This window comes from Cydia fagiglandana, chromosome 9 (genome assembly GCF_963556715.1).
Source record: "Cydia fagiglandana chromosome 9, ilCydFagi1.1, whole genome shotgun sequence".
Taxonomy (NCBI): Eukaryota; Metazoa; Arthropoda; class Insecta; order Lepidoptera; family Tortricidae; genus Cydia; species Cydia fagiglandana.
Window position 1 is genome coordinate 20,469,159 of NC_085940.1, and position 19,306 is coordinate 20,488,464.

The 19,306-nt window shown below is 36.7% G+C and overlaps 1 protein-coding gene across 1 annotated transcript in view; it reads left to right on the top strand.

Moving 5' to 3' along the window:
• Positions 1 to 5,161: 5,161 nt before the first annotated feature.
• The window catches only part of LOC134667549 (sodium-independent sulfate anion transporter-like), a 31,518-nt gene continuing 17,373 nt past the window's right edge, over positions 5,162 to 19,306 (top strand). The window contains exons 1-2 of the mRNA XM_063524975.1: positions 5,162 to 5,347; positions 17,556 to 17,696. Of these exons, the coding sequence (XP_063381045.1) occupies positions 5,314 to 5,347; positions 17,556 to 17,696 (175 nt within the window). The 5' untranslated portion in view covers positions 5,162 to 5,313. The remainder of the gene's footprint in view (positions 5,348 to 17,555; positions 17,697 to 19,306) is intronic.

Sequence of the window (19,306 nt, forward strand, 5' to 3'; positions counted from 1 at the left end):
CCCGCACTTAGTTTCCGCTCTAACTATTACTATTTGTACACAGGTATTCGATTCTACATATTATTTTTTCTAATGACTTGTTCATACATAATTATATGTAATGTGTCAGCGGCCGATCGTAACTTCGTAAGATCAGGCATATCGTGAAATTCCTAGGCATATCGTGAAACGTGAAAATCTTTGACTTGTTCCCTGAGTCGACGGAGCCCCGCTATGTGGGGCTCCTATTTCTGGGCAGTTTGCCCTTCGGGCATCTGAAGCAACCTAACGAACCTATCCTACCTATATATTGGTTTAATGTGACTATCGTCAAAACATTACACAGGAACATTACGATCTGCCTGATCTTACGATCGGCCGCCGACATATGCACTTACCTAACTAATATATTATCCATGTCTAACGCCAAGCCCCGCTGACGCAACCGGGTCGCCCCTTGCATCGTCTAGCGCGTGCCCGCGCGCAGCCGGCGCACTGCATTAGCAGGTACTTGCGAGTGTATTATAGATTTATAGCGCTTGACCGGAAACTGTGAAAATTGTTAAGGCTACGCTTGACTCTAGGCAGGGCTAGTAATATGTAGAGTCAGACCAAGAAAAGTCTGCCGCGGATTTGATAGCCCACGCAGTGCAAGTATCATTTATACGTCATAATTTCATAGAAGTTTGACGTTTAAAATAACAAGTGCACTGCGTGGGCTATCAAATCCACATCAAATGCGCTGCAGACTTTTCATGGACTGACTCTACCTATATAGCCATGTGTTGGTTTGACTGATGTATCTACCCTTAAATTAAAATAGAAACAGTATCTCCCGATTCGAACTTTAACATATATACGGTCAAATATGGATTAGATATGTCAGTCAATGTCATAAGTGACGTTTTTGTTTGAAGAAACGTCACATTTGATTCTGACATATCTAATCCATATCGTATCTGGGATATATTAACTGATGCATCTTCAAGTTTAAATCGGGCGGTATACTCGTATCGTATCTACTTAGCCGTAATATTTGACGTAACCGGGCCGATTTTTTTTTTTGGCCTGGTTTGACCGAGGTAAACCTAACCTTTAATTAACCATCATAATCATCAAAATTGTATGAGCTTTGCTTTTGTCGGTGGAGTAATCGCCGTTTGCATTCCGTTAGTCTTTACTATGTGGCTTTTCTTTATACTTAGTTCGGTCCAAAAACGCTCGTCTTTCACCGGTTTTCCTATGCCTCTCTTTTGGGGTCGTCACACACATCACATCATACTTTTTTGGCTGGGAAGGGGTGGAATCCCCCATGGTGATATTTGGTGATATTTTCAGGATATTAACAAACGTACAAACAAAATCTTTCAAGAAAATAATTAATGTACATAATTATTATCTTAGATTCAAGTTTCTCAACTATGTAGGTTTTTATTTTATAGGTAAGTTTCTTTTATTTCAGTATTAATTTGTTTGTAGTTTTAGTTTATTTTAATAAGTTATTTTATATTCAATATGTTACATACAACATACACATATATAGATAGTTTGTTTGAAATAAATAATGTATACTATGTAGGTATGTAAATGACCCCGGTTGTTATAAAAAATGCCTAGATAAGAAGAGAAGATATTAGTGATTGTAAACAAAAAACTATTAGCTACCATTGCCAAGTGGAAATATTCTCGTCAACATTCGAAACATTCTAGAAAGAGATGTAGGCAACCAGTGGTTATCCGAACCAGATATTTCCGCTTAAGTTTCAATACTGGTGATATACGATTGACTGGCGAGCGTATATGTTGGCCACGGTGATTGACTGAATAGTATAAACGTCATTTTCTAATACTACGCGAATGAAAGAGATTAAACGCTGTGATCATCACGCTATCGCTGATAGCTGCAGCCATCATACGCTTTGTTTTACGTATGTCGGAGAAAAACAAAAGCCTACGTCAAACTTGCTCAATAACATTATTGGAATTAGGTCAGGAGTTGTTTTGGTGGTGTGGTCTGCATCATATGACGTGAAGAATTGAGTGACTCCGAAGTTATGATGGTTCCGTGATTCCTAATTAACCTTAGCTGGAATCTACTGGATGAAGGTAGCTGTACCTTGCAGCTTGCAGCTTATCGTGTAAGTCCCACTTTCGATTTATCACTACAGTTATCTAAGATACGTTTCGGCCGAAGGTACGACACCCATACTGTATTATTTATAGTGTCCAACCGAAGTTTCGGTTTCGGCAGGTTTCGGCATAAAAATCATGTTTACTAAAAGTACTAAAACTAGAGCAAAGCTGAACCTTCTGTGGCAAAAACTCAATTACTCCTCAGCCTGGACTCAAATGCAGTGGCAGTTAATGCTGTCATACCCTCATTAATAGAACTTTCACTCCTTTCAGGTTTTATTGGATAACGGTGGTATTCCTCATTTATTTGTCCAATGTGTATTGCGTTGCGTCTCACATTTTGCTTGAACGGGAGAGTGAGACGCACTGAGATTGGACAAAGAAATTGGACAGGTAGAATACCAGCCTAAGACTAGCAAATGACCAGAGGGGCTACCGCGAAAACCGAAATTCGGAAATTGCGGGGATCTTTCTCTTTTACTCCAATGAAGGCGTAATAAGGGTGACAGAGAAAGATGCCCGCAATTTGCGAACTTCGATTTTCGCAGTTATAGCCCAGACCGGAAACCGAACTTTCGTTATCTTTGTGATATTCGCGAAACAAGAAAAAAATCAGTTCTATATAAACGTCGGGACGTTTCCTATGTTTACGCAAATGTAAACAGAAATAACTTACAATAACATGTGTAAGTGCCCTCGGATACTATCTGCTTGTGTAACACCAGTCGTTTCGAGAAAACATATGATCAGGTCAAAGTTGAATATAATTAATAATTACTCATAACATAAATATATGTTTAAATAAACCATACACAGCCTACTAAACAAACGACCACTGAATGCTTCCATAACTTAATAGAACACATCATTCACAATTTAAAATCTTTTACGGGTAGACACATAAACTAAACGATATTATCACTCACCTGTAACTTTTTAAGTAGGTACCTACACTATATACACGTACACACGTACACCCTTTACATTCACAATACATTTCACAGTTACAGTTACACACCCGAAAACAATGTGTATACAAGAAAAACAGCCATGTGCAAAGCGTGGTCGAAGTCTACCGAATATTTGGACTTATGCATACCTTGGGCTAGGTTATCATTATCAGCAGGGGAGTGAGGCTGATCTGAAGACCCTATCTCAGTGTAAGTATGTCGTTCTTCCAAAATAAATTGTTTGTAAACAAAATACAGTGATGCAATCCGATTGATGGTTGCATTATTAGATATTTATGATGTGAAACTTTGATGATTTGTAAAAAAGCAACTGCATTTCGATAAAAGTTACTAATACCTAATAAATAAGAACCTGCAGTTGACTGACCTTATTCACAATCTTATTGGTAAGTATTTGATATTATATTTAAGAGACCATGAACTAGAGCTAAAATTTGTTAGTGTTCAAAAAAAAATTTCATCCTCCCCCCTCCACCCATCCCCCTTGTCACACTTTTTACACACAGATAGATCTTTAATACGTACTGTCACACTTAGCATGACCCCCCCTCCCGTTGCTGCGACGTAATAGGTACCTATGTGGTGACACCCTAAAATTGACCAGTCGATTTGTAATGTAAGTTGATACTTATCCGGGATATAAAACAGCTTATTGATATGGGACAGCAACAACACAGTAGCAGTCATCAACCAGTGACGACTACTTCGGTCCGGAGCGGAGGTTATCAGTCATGTGCATCGGGCCCGAACTGACACAGTTAGAACATTTATAGAATAGGACCATTTCCTTATCCTACAACTCTATTATTAGATTTTTTGGGACTCTAATAACTAAAATGTATAGTCTAGCTGTCAAGCCATTTATGTCAGTAGAAAAAAAGCGGAAATTTAAAAATGTAGGCGCGAAGGGTAATCAATCGCCCTATAGAAAATTTGAATTTGGCGCTTTTTCTTTTTCTACTGATCAAATGATAATATGACGATAAGGTAAGTAGGCTGGTAACTAAATCTAGGTAGGTAGATTTATATACCTAGGTAGTAGGTACATACATTTAATGTACTTGGGTAATTTTATTGAAGTTGTTTCAAAAGAACCAACGTAGATTAAAAACGTAGATTAGGGGGTAAAAAGGTCTAATATCATGTCGGCTTGTCGGGCCATGTTGAGTGACTCAAACTGCATGCAACAAACCGATGAATATGCTTATAAATGTACATATGCGTACACTATGAAGTTTCTGTTTATGTTTTATGCAAGAAAATCATAGTTTACTTCGTAGTGCTCGTAAGGCCCGTCTTTACGAAGTAATATAAAGTCAATGGTTGGTAAGTATCAACATTCGACTGTTTCAATCGAGTAATAAGTCCAAGTTAGCTGCGCCATCTGTTCAATATAACCCGAACTATTTATTGTTGACTCCAGTTCTGTTATGAAAAAAGCTGTATTAGTTTTAACAAAACTAACCAGTACCTACCAAGTACCTACACTACATATATAATAATAATATAGATGGTTAAGCAGACAGACAGCTATTTTTATTAATAAATTATTTTATTTAATTTAATTTTATTATTTGCAGATCTTGTCAGTAGAAAAAGGCGGCAAATTTGAAAAATGTAGGCGCGAAGGGATATCGTCTCATAGAAAATTAGAATTTCGCGCCTTTTTTTATTGACAAGATTTGCGTGACCATTTATATATCTACATAAGATTTGCTTGACCATTTATAAATCTTATAAGTAATAATTATTTTAATGCCACCATTTTCTTTAGGGAAATGCTCCCATCCCATAGCTTTGGTAAGTATGAGATTGCAAAATTTTACTGTTAAGAAACAAAATGGTAAACCGTTCAAAAGTGAGTTTCAGGCTTTAGTATGTAGAATAAGTTAGTTGTAAGAATTTAGAATATATTATTTTGTGGTTTTTTATGGAGCGACATGTTCACCTCGGTGACAAGCTTTAAAAATAAAGAGAAAAAAAAAGAGTGCGCTAGTAGCTATTCTCGTAAACGCTTATTTAAAGTCACTGTCACTGCCATCCTAACGTCATGGCGCCGTCACTTGAATCATACTTGAATACATTTTGATCGTGCGTATTGTAAACATTAACTTAGTTATGTACTGCTAGTACACTAATGTTCATATTTGTTACTCCAATTAGATAATACTACTGCTGCATCAAATGCACATAATAGGTATTATGTTCAGTAGTGTAGTGATGTAACAGAATGGACGCGGATGATCCTAGGAGACCGCTACTTGGTACGTTGTTTTACGAACTTTTATTTTATCTTTAATTGAATTAGCTCACGATAAAAATATGCGGATGCGAATGTTTTGTTACTATCCTTTGTGACATGCACCTTTGTGCTTGTATATAGACATTTTTGTACTATTTCGGTGTGGATTCTTACTATATTGTCCGGCCTTGAAGAACCAGGTTATACGTTTATGAATTCAGTTTCTAGTTGATTTTCGCAAGTGTAGAAACTCGGGCACTTTGCGAACCGGTCCGCTTGGCCATTACCGCCCCTCATCTGTAGCGTAATTCAATATGTAATTATAATACATATTTCAAGCTTTGTTATCATCTCTAAAATAATGATAAGTCATTGATTCTGATTTCTGTTTTGAAATTTAATTGAATAGAATGTTATTGAGTCATCACAAATGTTACTCGCATTATTTCTGTTTTTTTTGCATGGCTTATGGGATCCTGGGGTCCACTCGGCAAGTAATCCGAAGAATTGGATAGAAACTAGTTTTAACTAAAGCAACTGCCATCTGACCTTCCAACCCAGTAAGGAAATTAGGCATTATAGGGATTAATCTGGTTTCGTCACTATGTTTTCCTTCACTGAAAAATGCCTAACTATATCATACATAAGACATAAGTTCCACGTTCCACATAACTCATTCTAATAAATAATAAATACATAATTCATTTGGTGTGAGCCAAAGTTTGAACTTGCAACCCTCATACTGAAAGTTGCACACTCTTACCACTAGGCTACCTCTAGTGGCCTTACTGTGCTGTATGTATTTATTAGCAAATCATCAGAGGTTGGCGAGGGTGTTGGAGTTGCCTTATAATATGGGTTACAACGGAAGAACAGCGCTGGCTTTGCCAGCAACATGCTGAGTTGTGACCCTTTTATGGCATTTTTCACTAAATGTTATACATTGTATATTTGTCAACATGTTTTTGTCATCTGTGTTTGTTTGTCATAAATAAATGTATTTCTATTCTATTCTATTCTAATATGATGTAAGACATGTCAAATTATACCCTCGCTGACATCTGTGTTAACATGAGTGTATGAATACACTTGTTTTCATATTTAATTTGGATGGTTATAGAAAGAAATGTGTTGAAGCAAAAGCGACTATGTTGTTCAGGGCTATCTAAACAAATGTCATTGCCCCTGATCAGACTTTGATATTATGTTATCATTCCAAATACAATGGAACGGGAGGTCTTATAGGCCTCTGGGCAGCTAGAAGTTACGGCAGAGTAACACCTGATGACGGCCGCAAGAGTTATTATTAAGTACCTAGTTTGAAAATTTGGACTCAATATTATTTATGGGAAGACTGTTCTATTTATATTTAATTATTAGAAAGCTAGCTGCTTGCACTTCTCTTATTAATAGTACTGCTTCCATTGAATATACTTATATAATATTAATAAAGCTGCAATATTGCATGGACACATGATGAATCAAACTCATTCATAAAGTGATCATGCACTTTTGCAGCTGGTACCTGCAACAAATGCCTGTAGGATATTGCGCCAGTGACTTAAAATGCGTAAGTGTGTTATTTTCACACAAAGGAATTTTTACTTTAGTTAGATAGGTTATATTCTATAAGTTTTTACTAGTATTATACATACTTACTAACAATTACTCCAACTTTTTCTGGCAATAAGTGAGTTGTATAAAAAGATAATATATGATTAATAATTTTTACATGTTTGCCCTGACTTATTTTTCAAAAGTGTTTTTCAATAAAAAGACACAAAGATTGCTTACCTTTTTTCTAATTCTAAAAATGAAGGATGACATGTGATTATTAAAGGCAAAAAAAGCAATAATAAGTTACTTACTGTTGTGTTGGTTGTTTGTAAATGTCGTTTTGAAAGCTCACAACACAGATTTATAAAAATGAAATAAAAGCACTTTCCAATCACTTTCTAACAGTAATATTACACTTCTGTCCTCTATTGTGCAGTTATACAGTAAATTTGAAATATGATGACTAATAGTGTAGAATGATGTCGCAAGATACCCTTAAGTTGAATATATTCTAACTACCCACCATGTTCCCACATTCATTGACATTTTATTTTATCGAATTTAAACTGTTGTGAGACATACTAACATTGAATCATTTTACGGTTTAGACTGCTGCTCGCACTGTTAGTGCTTGAGAAAGGAGACATAGGCTCTCCGAAACATGTCGCGCGGCGCGAGTGACTAAAAACAAGTGAGTCTAAACCGTAAAATTATTCAATTTTATTTAAATTATGTATTAGGGTGGTAAATTAAAAAGTTTACATATATATTATGTTTTGTCAAGTAGAGTAATATATTGAGACTTGAAATAATGTTCTAATAGTACCGTAAAACGGGGTGCGTAGGTTTCGCGGGGAGAGTTGGGTTATGAATGGGGAGAGAAGGTTTGAGAGGGGGGTGAGAAGGGATTTTAAGGCTACTGCTACAAAAATGTGACGTTCCACGGGAAAAGGTACCTTATGAGGGTTTCTAGTTTCGGAGATATGAAATGTTTTGTAAAGAGGTGAAAAAATGCTCAATTTTTTTTTATTGTGTGATCTGAAACCTTGATGCGTAACGTTTGTTTACCTGTTTTTATTTTTGTTATAAGTTAGTTATAAGCCTAGTAATGTCGTCTCAGAGTTTAGTAGAAAAGGTACCTTATGGAAAAAAGATTGAAAATTCCCAAAAAAACTAGTCAATACGGGAAAAGAAGTTTGGTAGAGAACTGTATTAGCATTCTGCAAAACTAATTTGATAATTTCAGTTCTGGTTGGGGCGCCTAGCAAATATTATAACCGTACATCGACCGACATTACAAATCCAAGTAGCCTGCTATTATACCAAAGTTACTCTCGTCAAGTCTTTCTTAACTAGAATAATCTTCATTTGGTTTGGTCGCATGCAATAAATCAGCCATTGGTTTGCTGAAAAATGCCAATACCCGACGCATTACCTTATGGAATATCTGAGGTCATTGAACCTCAATGCCGCTTGTTTTCAATGGCAACCAAAATATATTATATTATTGATAAGAAATAGACGATTTATACCATCTTTACCCCAAAATATTATTAGTTTATCCTAACTGTTCCATCATCATCATGCCTCATCATGTAACTTAACCACAAGGTACCTTTTCATTACATACAAATTATTTATTTATTTATTTAAACTTTATTGCACAAAAGAAAACTTATCGTACAAAAGGCGGACTTAATGCCAAAAGCATTCTCTACCAGTCAACCTTATTATTGGTCTTTTTTAAGATTATTATGACGAAGAACTAATTAAATTTGTGGCAGTTTAATGTAAATTAATATTTTCTATTCATAAAAGATAAACTTCAATGTCATTGATGTTTTGTAGTGATGTATTATTAGATTTATTTTCATAAGGTACCTTTTCGTAAATGTATGGAGCAAATACTGTTATTGTTATGTAAGTTTAAAGTGGCATAAGGGGTTAAATATAGTATTTAGTTGGGGTTTTAGGATTTATTTCATTTGAATGACAGAATTTCATTCATATGTGCTCAGAAAAATTGATTGTGTGTTACATTAAAAGTAAAAATATTCAATTTTATGATTTTATATGAAAAAGTCAGAAAATACATTTTCACCTCTAAAACGGTATTGTTTTTTGCTTAAACTGTCTCTCAGTGTCGTTTTTTCATAGATAAAATTTAAATCTTGTGAGCTCATTGCAATCAATCGTGAAAATGAAATAAAACTTTATTTTCAAGAGATTAACCAATATACACATAAATCAGTCGATATCAAAGGTTTCTATTTGCATTACAGAACAAGTCGCAACATTTTTTTAATCTCAGATATATAAGTTATTATTATTTGTAGTCAACTATGTAACTTACTTCAGGAACATAGTTTTTTAGGCGGCTAAACTTAAAACTTCTCTATCGTAAAGTTGCTCATTTCACAACATTATTTTCAAAAAATCATATCTCTGTAACTACGCAACTTAGGTGGTTGATCTTTTGTGTTATCGATAGCTTATTTATTGTAGATTACGGGGGTATGCATAACTCCATACCCGCCATAAGGTACCTTTGACGTGGGACGTCACAAATAATGTATTCCAATTTAAAATGGGGCTATAGTAATACGCATAATAAAAAAAAAATCGATCCAACAATCTTCCAAAATCACTTTTGTATGAAAAACCCTCTCACCCCAAATACGAGGCACTACGGGGTGAGGTGGGTTTTCCTCTTAATCGTCAAAGTTATGAAATGGAACTACCCACAATAAAATACAAACTAAAATAAAAACGTCCGAACCACTTATTATATACACCATTCAGTTTTCACGTGTAAAAATAAAATTTTATCGAGGTTTGTAAGTCAAATTTCACCCAACTCACCCCATTTTACGGTATGTAATGTTTTTACAAGAGTTAGGAGCATAAAACATATTTCATACTTACAATGTTTTAATGCTCTCATCTTTTATAATAATTCTCGAAGGGTCATAAAACATCAAATTGTGTCAAAATGTTTTCAATAATGTTAATCTTCACAGAGGAAAATGGAAGTTTGTATGTAACTGGAAGGGCGGTTGCGGTGCGACCATCCACGTTCGTCTTAACGCCTGAAATTAAACGTAGTGTTATGTTCACTAATGTAACAACAGTCTTAGTTTGCTATAATATTTAAGCAGGGGCAAAAGATAGTACGTAAACAGTTCTGAGAGGATCTATGAGGCATTCAGTAAACTACTCAAAACTGCCAAATGAGACCCTCCACAGCCCATCGACACCCCATACTTTGATAAATTATGAAAGCACTTGTTACCAACATTGAGGCATAGAAATAATCTTATCGAATTAAAATGACTGCTGTTGCATTTTGGTGGCACGTACCATACTTGCTTTTAACATAGACGTATTATACTTACTTTTCTTTAGGTTGGTATGATTAGTAGTAAAACGTCAAACGTCATTTGAATTGTCGTGAACGTGGAAATACGTGGTTATTTTTTATTGTAATTGGTAAAATAACTTTAGCTGTTATTTAAATGGGGGCCAAATCTTTAAGGAAATGTGAAGTTTGTAGTGGGTGTGTAAGAAGACTAACTACTGACGCATTTTTGGCCAAATTTCCAACTTGATCCGAACAGGTCGGTAAACTGATGTTTGTATGCAATATTTTCATTTTTTACTTTGAGTCGTTAATAGTTACTAATTTAATTAGTTTTAGTCGTGTACAATCCATGATTAAAACGAAAATATTTTGTGAATAAAGTATTTTTAAGTAAAAAAGTCTAAGTAACCTATGACACGAATAGTGTACGACCAATTTTATCGATAATCTCTTTATTTCAGATGTCGATTATGGGCAAAGCTGAGGAAAAGGAAATGAGGATTTGGCGTATTTATTTACCTATTCAAAAGCTGAATGGAAACAAGTTCATTTGTGGAAATCATTCTCCATCCAGTGCCTTCAGTAAAAAGGGACCAGATTAAAAAAGAATGCGCGCGAATTCAGCATATTGTAATATGCCTACTTGAATAATAAACTATGTTGTTTTTATCATGTAAAATAAATTGTTTATATATAATGTTCTTTTATTTTATTAATAGGTAGTACAGTAGGTAAATACAGCAGCACGTATCGCACATTTGTCGATATCGATAAACAGTAGGTACTGGAAGTGTCGAGCCCTAGCGTTGTTTTTTTTGTGTTGGTAGTATTGTGTGTGGTTTTTTTTTAACAATTATGGCCTGGATGCGATATCTTTAAGCCTGTATTTGGTGTGTTGGGATATGTACGTTCATAATTCGGTTCGAGGATTGTTCGAGAGTGCCGACTCTTAAAACGTAGTGATTATATGCTCTTTGACCCTCCATCCTTCTGACATTCTTAAGCATATACTCAAGAAACCGGCCAAGTGCGAGTCGGACTCGCGCACGAAGGGCTTCCGTACCATTACGCAAAAAACAGCAAAAAATCACGTTTGTTGCATGGGAGCCCCACTTAAATATTTATTTTTAATACAGTTGCTCAAAAAGTGCTACTTTACGTAGCTGTTTAGCGTGCGGAAAGTTGGTTATCTCGAACTAGTGCTTTTTACTTTTCCAATTTTTTTTAATTTATACTTGTTCCAATTCACGACTACTTATTGATGAGTGTTAATATTAGTTTCCTTTAAACGTCGTAATCAGCATAAAAACCAACCGTTAATGTAAGAATACGAAAAATATTACATATTTCATATTTAATTACTTACCTCTTCATCATTATAACACGTTTATTTTTTAATATTCAATATTGAAAATTCCGTTCTTAATAAGTTGACTGAATGGAACGGAATAGCTGCCAAACGCCCATAGATATAATATACTTAAAGACGACGTCTAACCGAGCTGTCACTGTTACCACTTTTGTTTAGTGTATGATTAACAATGTTTTTCTTATTTTTTCGCAACTGTATTAAAAAACGTCGTTCGATACACGTGCGGAAATGTCATTCTTCACTCGTCCCGAGTCTTGCCACTCGCCTGCGGCTCGTGGCAAGATATCTCGGTACTCGTGAAGTAATGACATACCTTCCGCACTAGCATCGAAATGTACTATTATTCTCGTTTTAGTATTTGTTGTTATAGGGCCAACAGAAATACATCATCTATGAAAATTTCAACTGCCTAGCTATCACGGTTCATGAGATATAGCCTGGTGACAGACGGACAGACAGACAGACTCAGCTGAGTCTTAAGGCGCCCACTGATTACCAGTTCGCCGGACGATATCAGCCTGTCAGTTAAACGCAAAATTTGACAGCTCCGAACAACTGACAGGCTGATAATATCGTCCGGCGAATTGGTAATCTGTGGGCCCCTTTAGTAATAGGGTCCCGTTTTTACCATTTGGGTACGGAACCCTAAAAAAGGAAGTTAGAGCTAGTAGGTATATCTACACGTACGCCAAACTATCTATGATGATTTAGCTTAACTTCGTAGTTGTTTAACTTTCTTTATGTACTAAATAAGTCTTTATATACTTACTAGCTTTTGCAAGCGACTTCGTCTGCGTGGAATTAGTAATTTTGGAATGTTGTTGAATATTCGAGAACATTCTAGATCATTGTGGAACATTCCAGAATACTTTCGAATGTTCTAAGCGCGCGGGCGGTGCTACACCGCGCGGGCGGGAAAGTTCCTATCGACTAAGTTTGTTATGCAGTTGTTGTTCATTCCCCATTCAAAATTCCACCCCCATAAGCCCATAAGGGTGGAATTCTGGGATAAAAACTATCCTATGTCCTTTCTCGGGACTCAAACAATCTCTATACCTCAACTAAATCGGTTCAGCGGTTTAAGCGTGAAGAGGTAACAGACAGACAGATAGACAGACTTCCTTTTATAATATTAAGTATGGATTAATTAGGTATCTTTATAAATCCAGACTTTACAACGTAATATATGGTAATATGGTATTTGATTAAAAGTATTGTTTTATTATAAGCTTTATTCGTATTTGGTTTTTTAATTCTGCGTAGTGATAAAGGCAATTAAATAATTAAAAAGAACCTCCAAGATTAATTATTAGGCCTATGATTAACTGCTTTCCGGATTGCGTGTATTGTCAACGTAATGGGCGGCACGCGCCTTAAGTTAGATTGACAGTCTAGACACAAGTGTTCGTTGTATGTTCGTTGGCTTATTACAGATAATTGCTAATATTGCTATGCCAATTATCGTGGTTCCAGTCTACTCTTAAATAGTACCTATACAGGCTTAGGCTCACGAGACGAATTTGATGGAAAAAACAGAGGCAATCCAAACTCCAATCCCATTCTCGAATAATTAAAAAACCGGGCAAGTGCGAGTCGGACTAGCGCACGAAGGGTTCCGTACCATAAAGCAAAAAAAAAAACGGAAAAAATGCAAAAAGAAAACGGTCACCCATCCAAGTACTGACCACGCCCGACGTTGCTTAACTTTGGTCATAAATCACGTTTGTTGTATGGGAGCCCCATTTAAATCTGTATTTTATTCTGTTTTTAGTATTTTTTGTTATAGCGGCAACAGAAATACATCATCTGTGAAAATTTCAACTGTCTAGATATCACGGTTCGTGAGATACAGCCTGGTGACATACAGACGGACAGACGGACGGACAGCGAAGTCTTAGTAATAGGGTCCCGTTTTACCCTTTGGGTACGGAACCCTAAAAACGGTCAAATGCCTGTCCGAAATGATACTCTTGAACCACTACACAAAGTGTCTAATTTATGTAGATTTATGGTCATAGTGCTATAATACCTACCTATAAACCTTAAAAGCACTTAGTGGTAACTATTTTCCTCCAATATTAAATCTTGAGTAACTATGTACTGTAATATAGTCGTTTACATATTATTGTACCGCAACTTTAGATATCATAGGAACCCGAGCATTTCGGAAGAAAAAGTTAATTACCAGCACTACACCACTCGTCTGCGTGAAATGATACTGTTGATTGATAAAAACTATCCTATGTCTTAACCACGGGTCTCAAACTACCTGCATACCAAATTTCATCTGAATTGTTAGAGATCCCTTGTGACAGTTGTTTGTACGATTTTTATATTTCTTTACGTTGCATACGCATTTATGACCTTGATTGCATCAAATTTGTTGATCAAGGCCAAATGAATATAAATAAATCCGGTATTTTATATACTTATCAGCTTTGTAGGTATAATAAAAGAAACGATACACTCGAATGGCTCTAGGTATTTGGTATGACGAAATATCATCAATGAAATTCTTGTACTCGAATAGATTTGGAGTTTTGGTGTTCGATAAACGAAATTGCAATAAATTCATATCACGAAAAATTCAAAATGTTCTTGAAATCTTACATCATTTTGGTAACGTTGATAACATCCCAATGTGTTCAATTAAACCAGCGGTCGGCAACCTTAGCAGCCAAGGGCCACATAGCAGTTAACAAAGTGGACGCGGGCCGCACTTTGTTAATATTTATGACTCTATCAGACATTGTCATTTGTCAATATTATATACAAAAGAGCCAGGCAGGTTCGCGGGCCGCTGGTTGCCGACCGCTGAATTAAACTATAAACTATACTATATTTGTTTTATATTTTTAAGATAACTTTATTCTTTCACAACCTGTGCATTGATTGGTTGAACTACTGCCCCAGTGTGATAAAGCTTTTTATATTTTTACTACGGTTAATTTATTTTTAATGCTCATCCGCATCAGTCGTTCCAATTTGATCATCATCATCCATTATCGAGAATATTAAACAAGTGTTAGATAACGCAAACTCACAACGCGACCGGCTCCCTAAGTCGGCGCACGCGCCGAGCCGTACCATCGTAATTTACCATTCTTAAACCCTATTACAGTGGAATAAAGGCTACATTTTGTCAGTTAAATGTGCAAATTAACGTGCTCGTGCCGTGTGGTACCTAATACGAATGTGATATTTTTGTAAATTGATATTTAATTTGATCGTTATGACCGGGGTTATTGGAAATGGTAAGCATTTTTTATATTAATATCTATGTTTAGGTTGATAAAATAATAATAATAACTACTTAAGACAAGTTTTAAAAGCATTTACATATATATTCTTAAATGGTTGTAGGTCAATTTTTGTTGAATTCATATTGGCTTTTTAACACATACTATTTTGTAAATTTCAATAACCTACTACGATGGTGGCAAACAATCTTAATAGCGCGCCTAATTTTAAGCGGTTTCCGCAGCCCATCACCACTTGCGAAATCAGGGGTGTCACAAGCAAAACCTGAGAGTAGCTAATAACACTCCTTTTTTGAAGAACCCCATACTGTTAAGTGTATAAATGTGAAGTAGCTATGTGTAATGTGTATACAGATGTAGTGCATAATATTGTTATCCTTCGTATTTTCACGACACCTTACGTACATACCTACGTGTTTTGCTATTTCAGTCAGTCTCGGTACAATAAGTACTTACTGACATTGATTGAACTATAAAGCATGACATTACCAACGTTTCTGAGAAAATACGAAGGAAAAAAAACCGGGCAAGTGCGAGTCGGACTCGCGCACGAAGGGTTCCGTACCATAATGCAAAAAAAAAACAAAAAAAAGCAAAAAAAAAAACGGTCACCCATCCAAGTACTGACCCCTCCCGACGTTGCTTAACTTTGATCAAAAATCACGTTTGTTGTATGGGAGCCCCATTTAAATCTTTATTTTATTCTGTTTTTAGTATTTGTTGTTATAGCGGCAACAGAAATACATCATCTGTGAAAATTTCAACTGTCTAGCTATCACGGTTCGTGAGATCTGTATCTCACGAACCGTGACAGACGGACGGACAGCGAAACGGACTTATTGACTGACTCACGTGCGTACTACTGACTCACCTATCTTCAAAAAAACCGGGCAAGTGCGAGTCGGACTCGCGCACGAAGGGTTCCGCACCACAATGCAAAAATACAAAAAAAAAAGCAAAACAAAACGGTCACCCATCCAAGTACTGACCCCGCCCGACGTTGCTTAACTTTGGTCAAAAATCACGTTTGTTGTATGGGAGCCCCACTTAAATCTTTATTTTATTCTGTTTTTAGTATTTGTTGTTATAGCGACAACAGAAATACATAATCTGTGAAAATTTCAACTGTCTAGCTATCACGGTTCGTGAGATACAGCCTGGTGACAGACGGACGGACGGACGGACGGACGGACGGACGGACAGCGAAGTCTTAGTAATAGGGTCCCGTTTTACCCTTTGGGTACGGAACCCTAAAAACTAACCCACTTCCAGATCCGCTGAAACCAATAGGCCTAGCAAGTTGAAATTTGGCATCCAGATGGCCAATTTTGTGGTTACAAGACTGAGATAAAGGAACAGTGTTTTTTTTTGCGATTTGTATTCTTTTATTTTACAAGAAACAGTTATTATTTATACTAAGCGTCTAACGAATTTGTAATAGCAAAAATAAATTTTAGTCTCGATATCAACTATGATGAAATGATACTAATGATATCCCATCAGTTCAATATTAAAGGGGCCCACAGATTAACAGTCCGCCGGACGGTATCGGCCTGTCAGTTGTTCGGAACCGTCAAAATTTTGTTATAATATAACTGACAGGCCGATACCGTCCGGAGGACTGTTAATCAGTGGGCCCCTTAAGAATATGCGTCGTGTTTTTACGTATACGCTATATTATATACTCGTAGGTATTTATTTAAAAAAAATAGTTTATTGGTACCTATAAAAAAAAACCAAAACAAATCCTGAACTTTAATCCCAAGCGAGCTAGAACTTGGTACCCATATATATCTCAATTCTTTTCCCGGTAAGTCAACAACGACGCATTATTCTTAATATTGAACTTATCATTACATCATAGTATTTATAACTTTCGAGATCTTCTTCTACCTACCGTTATCCCGGCGTTTGCCAGGGTCCGCTTTCCTACTTGCTTTCCTCCACTTTGCGCGGTCCTGGGCGTCGTTTCGTGTGTATAAGTAACTTCCGAGAGCAATTAAGATAAATTAAAACCTAGACCTGTACTTACTTAAGTACATATATGTCCTATATTTTTTAAGCCGACTGCTAAAACAGGTTCTCAATTCGACTGTTAATGTAAGTAGGTACTTTTAGGGTTCCGTACCCAAAGGGTAAAACGGGACCCTATTACTAAGACTTCGCTGTCCATCCGTCCGTCCGTCCGTCCGTCTGTCTGTCACCAGGCTGTATCTCACGAACCGTGATAGCTAGACAGTTGAAAATTTTCACAGATGATGTATTTCTGTTGCCGCTATAACAACAAATACTAAAAACAGAATAAAATAAAGATTTAAATGGGGCTCCCATACAACAAACGTGATTTTTGACCAAAGTTAAGCAACGTCGGGAGGGGTCAGTACTTGGATGGGTGACCGTTTTTTTTTTGCTTTTTTTTGTTTTTTTTTGCATTATGGTACGGAACCCTTCGTGCGCGAGTCCGACTCGCACTTGCCCGGTTTTTTTGTACTTTTTTGTCTAAGCATTCTATAAATGCTAAACCGGTTTGGGATAGTTGCCTGTTGAAACTTAAAAGTAATTCACTTCCCAAAAGCAAGCAAGTAAACATTGATTACCAATTTTGTTTTCTACATTGAATTGTTTACAGTTTTCTTATCCTTCTTATTATACAGTTAAACAATCTACTTTATATACACAGGGCAAGCACCGGCTAGGCCGAGTCGCGTCCGTCGCGCCGCGTCGAAGCTGTGCGGGTTGGAGTCTTGGCGGCGGCGTGTCCCCATCACAACATGGCTGCCGAACTACAAGTCGGAATATTTGTTCAGGGACTTCATAGCGGGTTAGTATTTAAGAAAACGGGTTATTTTGTGCGGTTTGGAGGAAAGTCTTTTTTTTAGTTGCGGTTAAAAAATAATTAAAAAGAATTAATAAAGGACTCTACTAGTCGGGACTTTAAAGGCTGAAGATTTTTTTAGAGTCTCGTATAGAACTCTTAAAATTTTGACTCAAAAGACCCGAGTTCCTAGAGACTACGAAGAGTGGAATAAACCTCCTAAGGGTATGACATACATGTTGAATAATTTTACGGTTTAGTCTCACTTGTTCACTTGTTTTGTTCGGTTTAGACAAGTGAGTCTAAACCGTAAAATTATTCAATGTTAGTATGTCTCACAACAGTTTAAATTTTACAAAGAAAAACATGTCAAGCAAACACATTACAATAAATACCTATAAACTAACTTATATACTAAAACTACAAATAAACACAGCACAATACATAAATTATTAAATAATCACAGTTTAAATTCAATAACATACATGTGCTGACCTCGAAGCCGGTGTGATGTGACGCTGACAATGCTGACATAGTGCACCAGTCGCTGCCGCTTAGGCTGAATCACCAGTCATGCGGACTCCCAGTATTTTGCCTCAACTACGCCTCCCCCTCGTAGTCTCTTCTTCCTAGCCCTTGCTGCAGGATTTGCTGGCTGGAGCTTCCCCAAGTATCAGTATCAGTTATACGTGGGCCATACTGCAAGTTTCTGATATGGATGCTGATAAGCAATAAGGCCCCCCCCCCAGATGTGGGGGGGCGTCTTTCGAGCGTCGGCGTCTACAATTCTATGGCCGACGTCGACGCAACGTCGACGCAGCGTCGACGCAACTGCGCAGCGACGTCATTTTCCATAGCGCTGGACCGACGCCGACAGACGCCGACGCTCGAAAGACGCCAGATGTGGGGAGGCCCTAATGTGTCATCCCACATCCATTTTTCAATGAAATGTCAACTTTAAGCGTCAATTTTTTGAGTTGACATTGACATCTTATTGAAAAATTAATGTGGGATGACACATTATTGCTTATCAGCATCCATATAAGAGACGACTTATTTTTTCTAAGCGGCCAGTCCAGGAATTTTCAGTATGCCCTAAGTATAGGTACATGTTTTGACCTCGAGTCGGAATCATCTCATCACATTCCATATCCCTTGTTCTACTACAGACTAAACAAACAGACAACGGTCTGATTACAGCGCAGTCTTATACAGCTTTTATCACGGATCATCTTACAGACAAATACTTACATTTGAATAATCCGGTACAATGAGTATGCCTTTCATTTATTTAATTAGTAGTATTTTCTCTCTTCAGTTATCTTAAAGTCAATATTAATTGTTGAGATTATTTTTGTTTGTGTTAAGTTAAAAATGGTTTAGATAACTCTTGACTTGTACCTACGAATGTGCGGATTTGCGGAATTTTAGGTAATCTTACTAACGTGATTTTTAGTGTTCCGTACCCAAAGGGTAAAAATGGGTATTACTGTGACTCCGCTGTCCGTCCGTCTGTCTGCCACCAGGCCCCTATTTCACCAACGTGACAGGTGCGACAATTCGACAAGTCTCATTGTTGCTGACGTCACAGGCATCCATGGGCTACGGTTATCGCT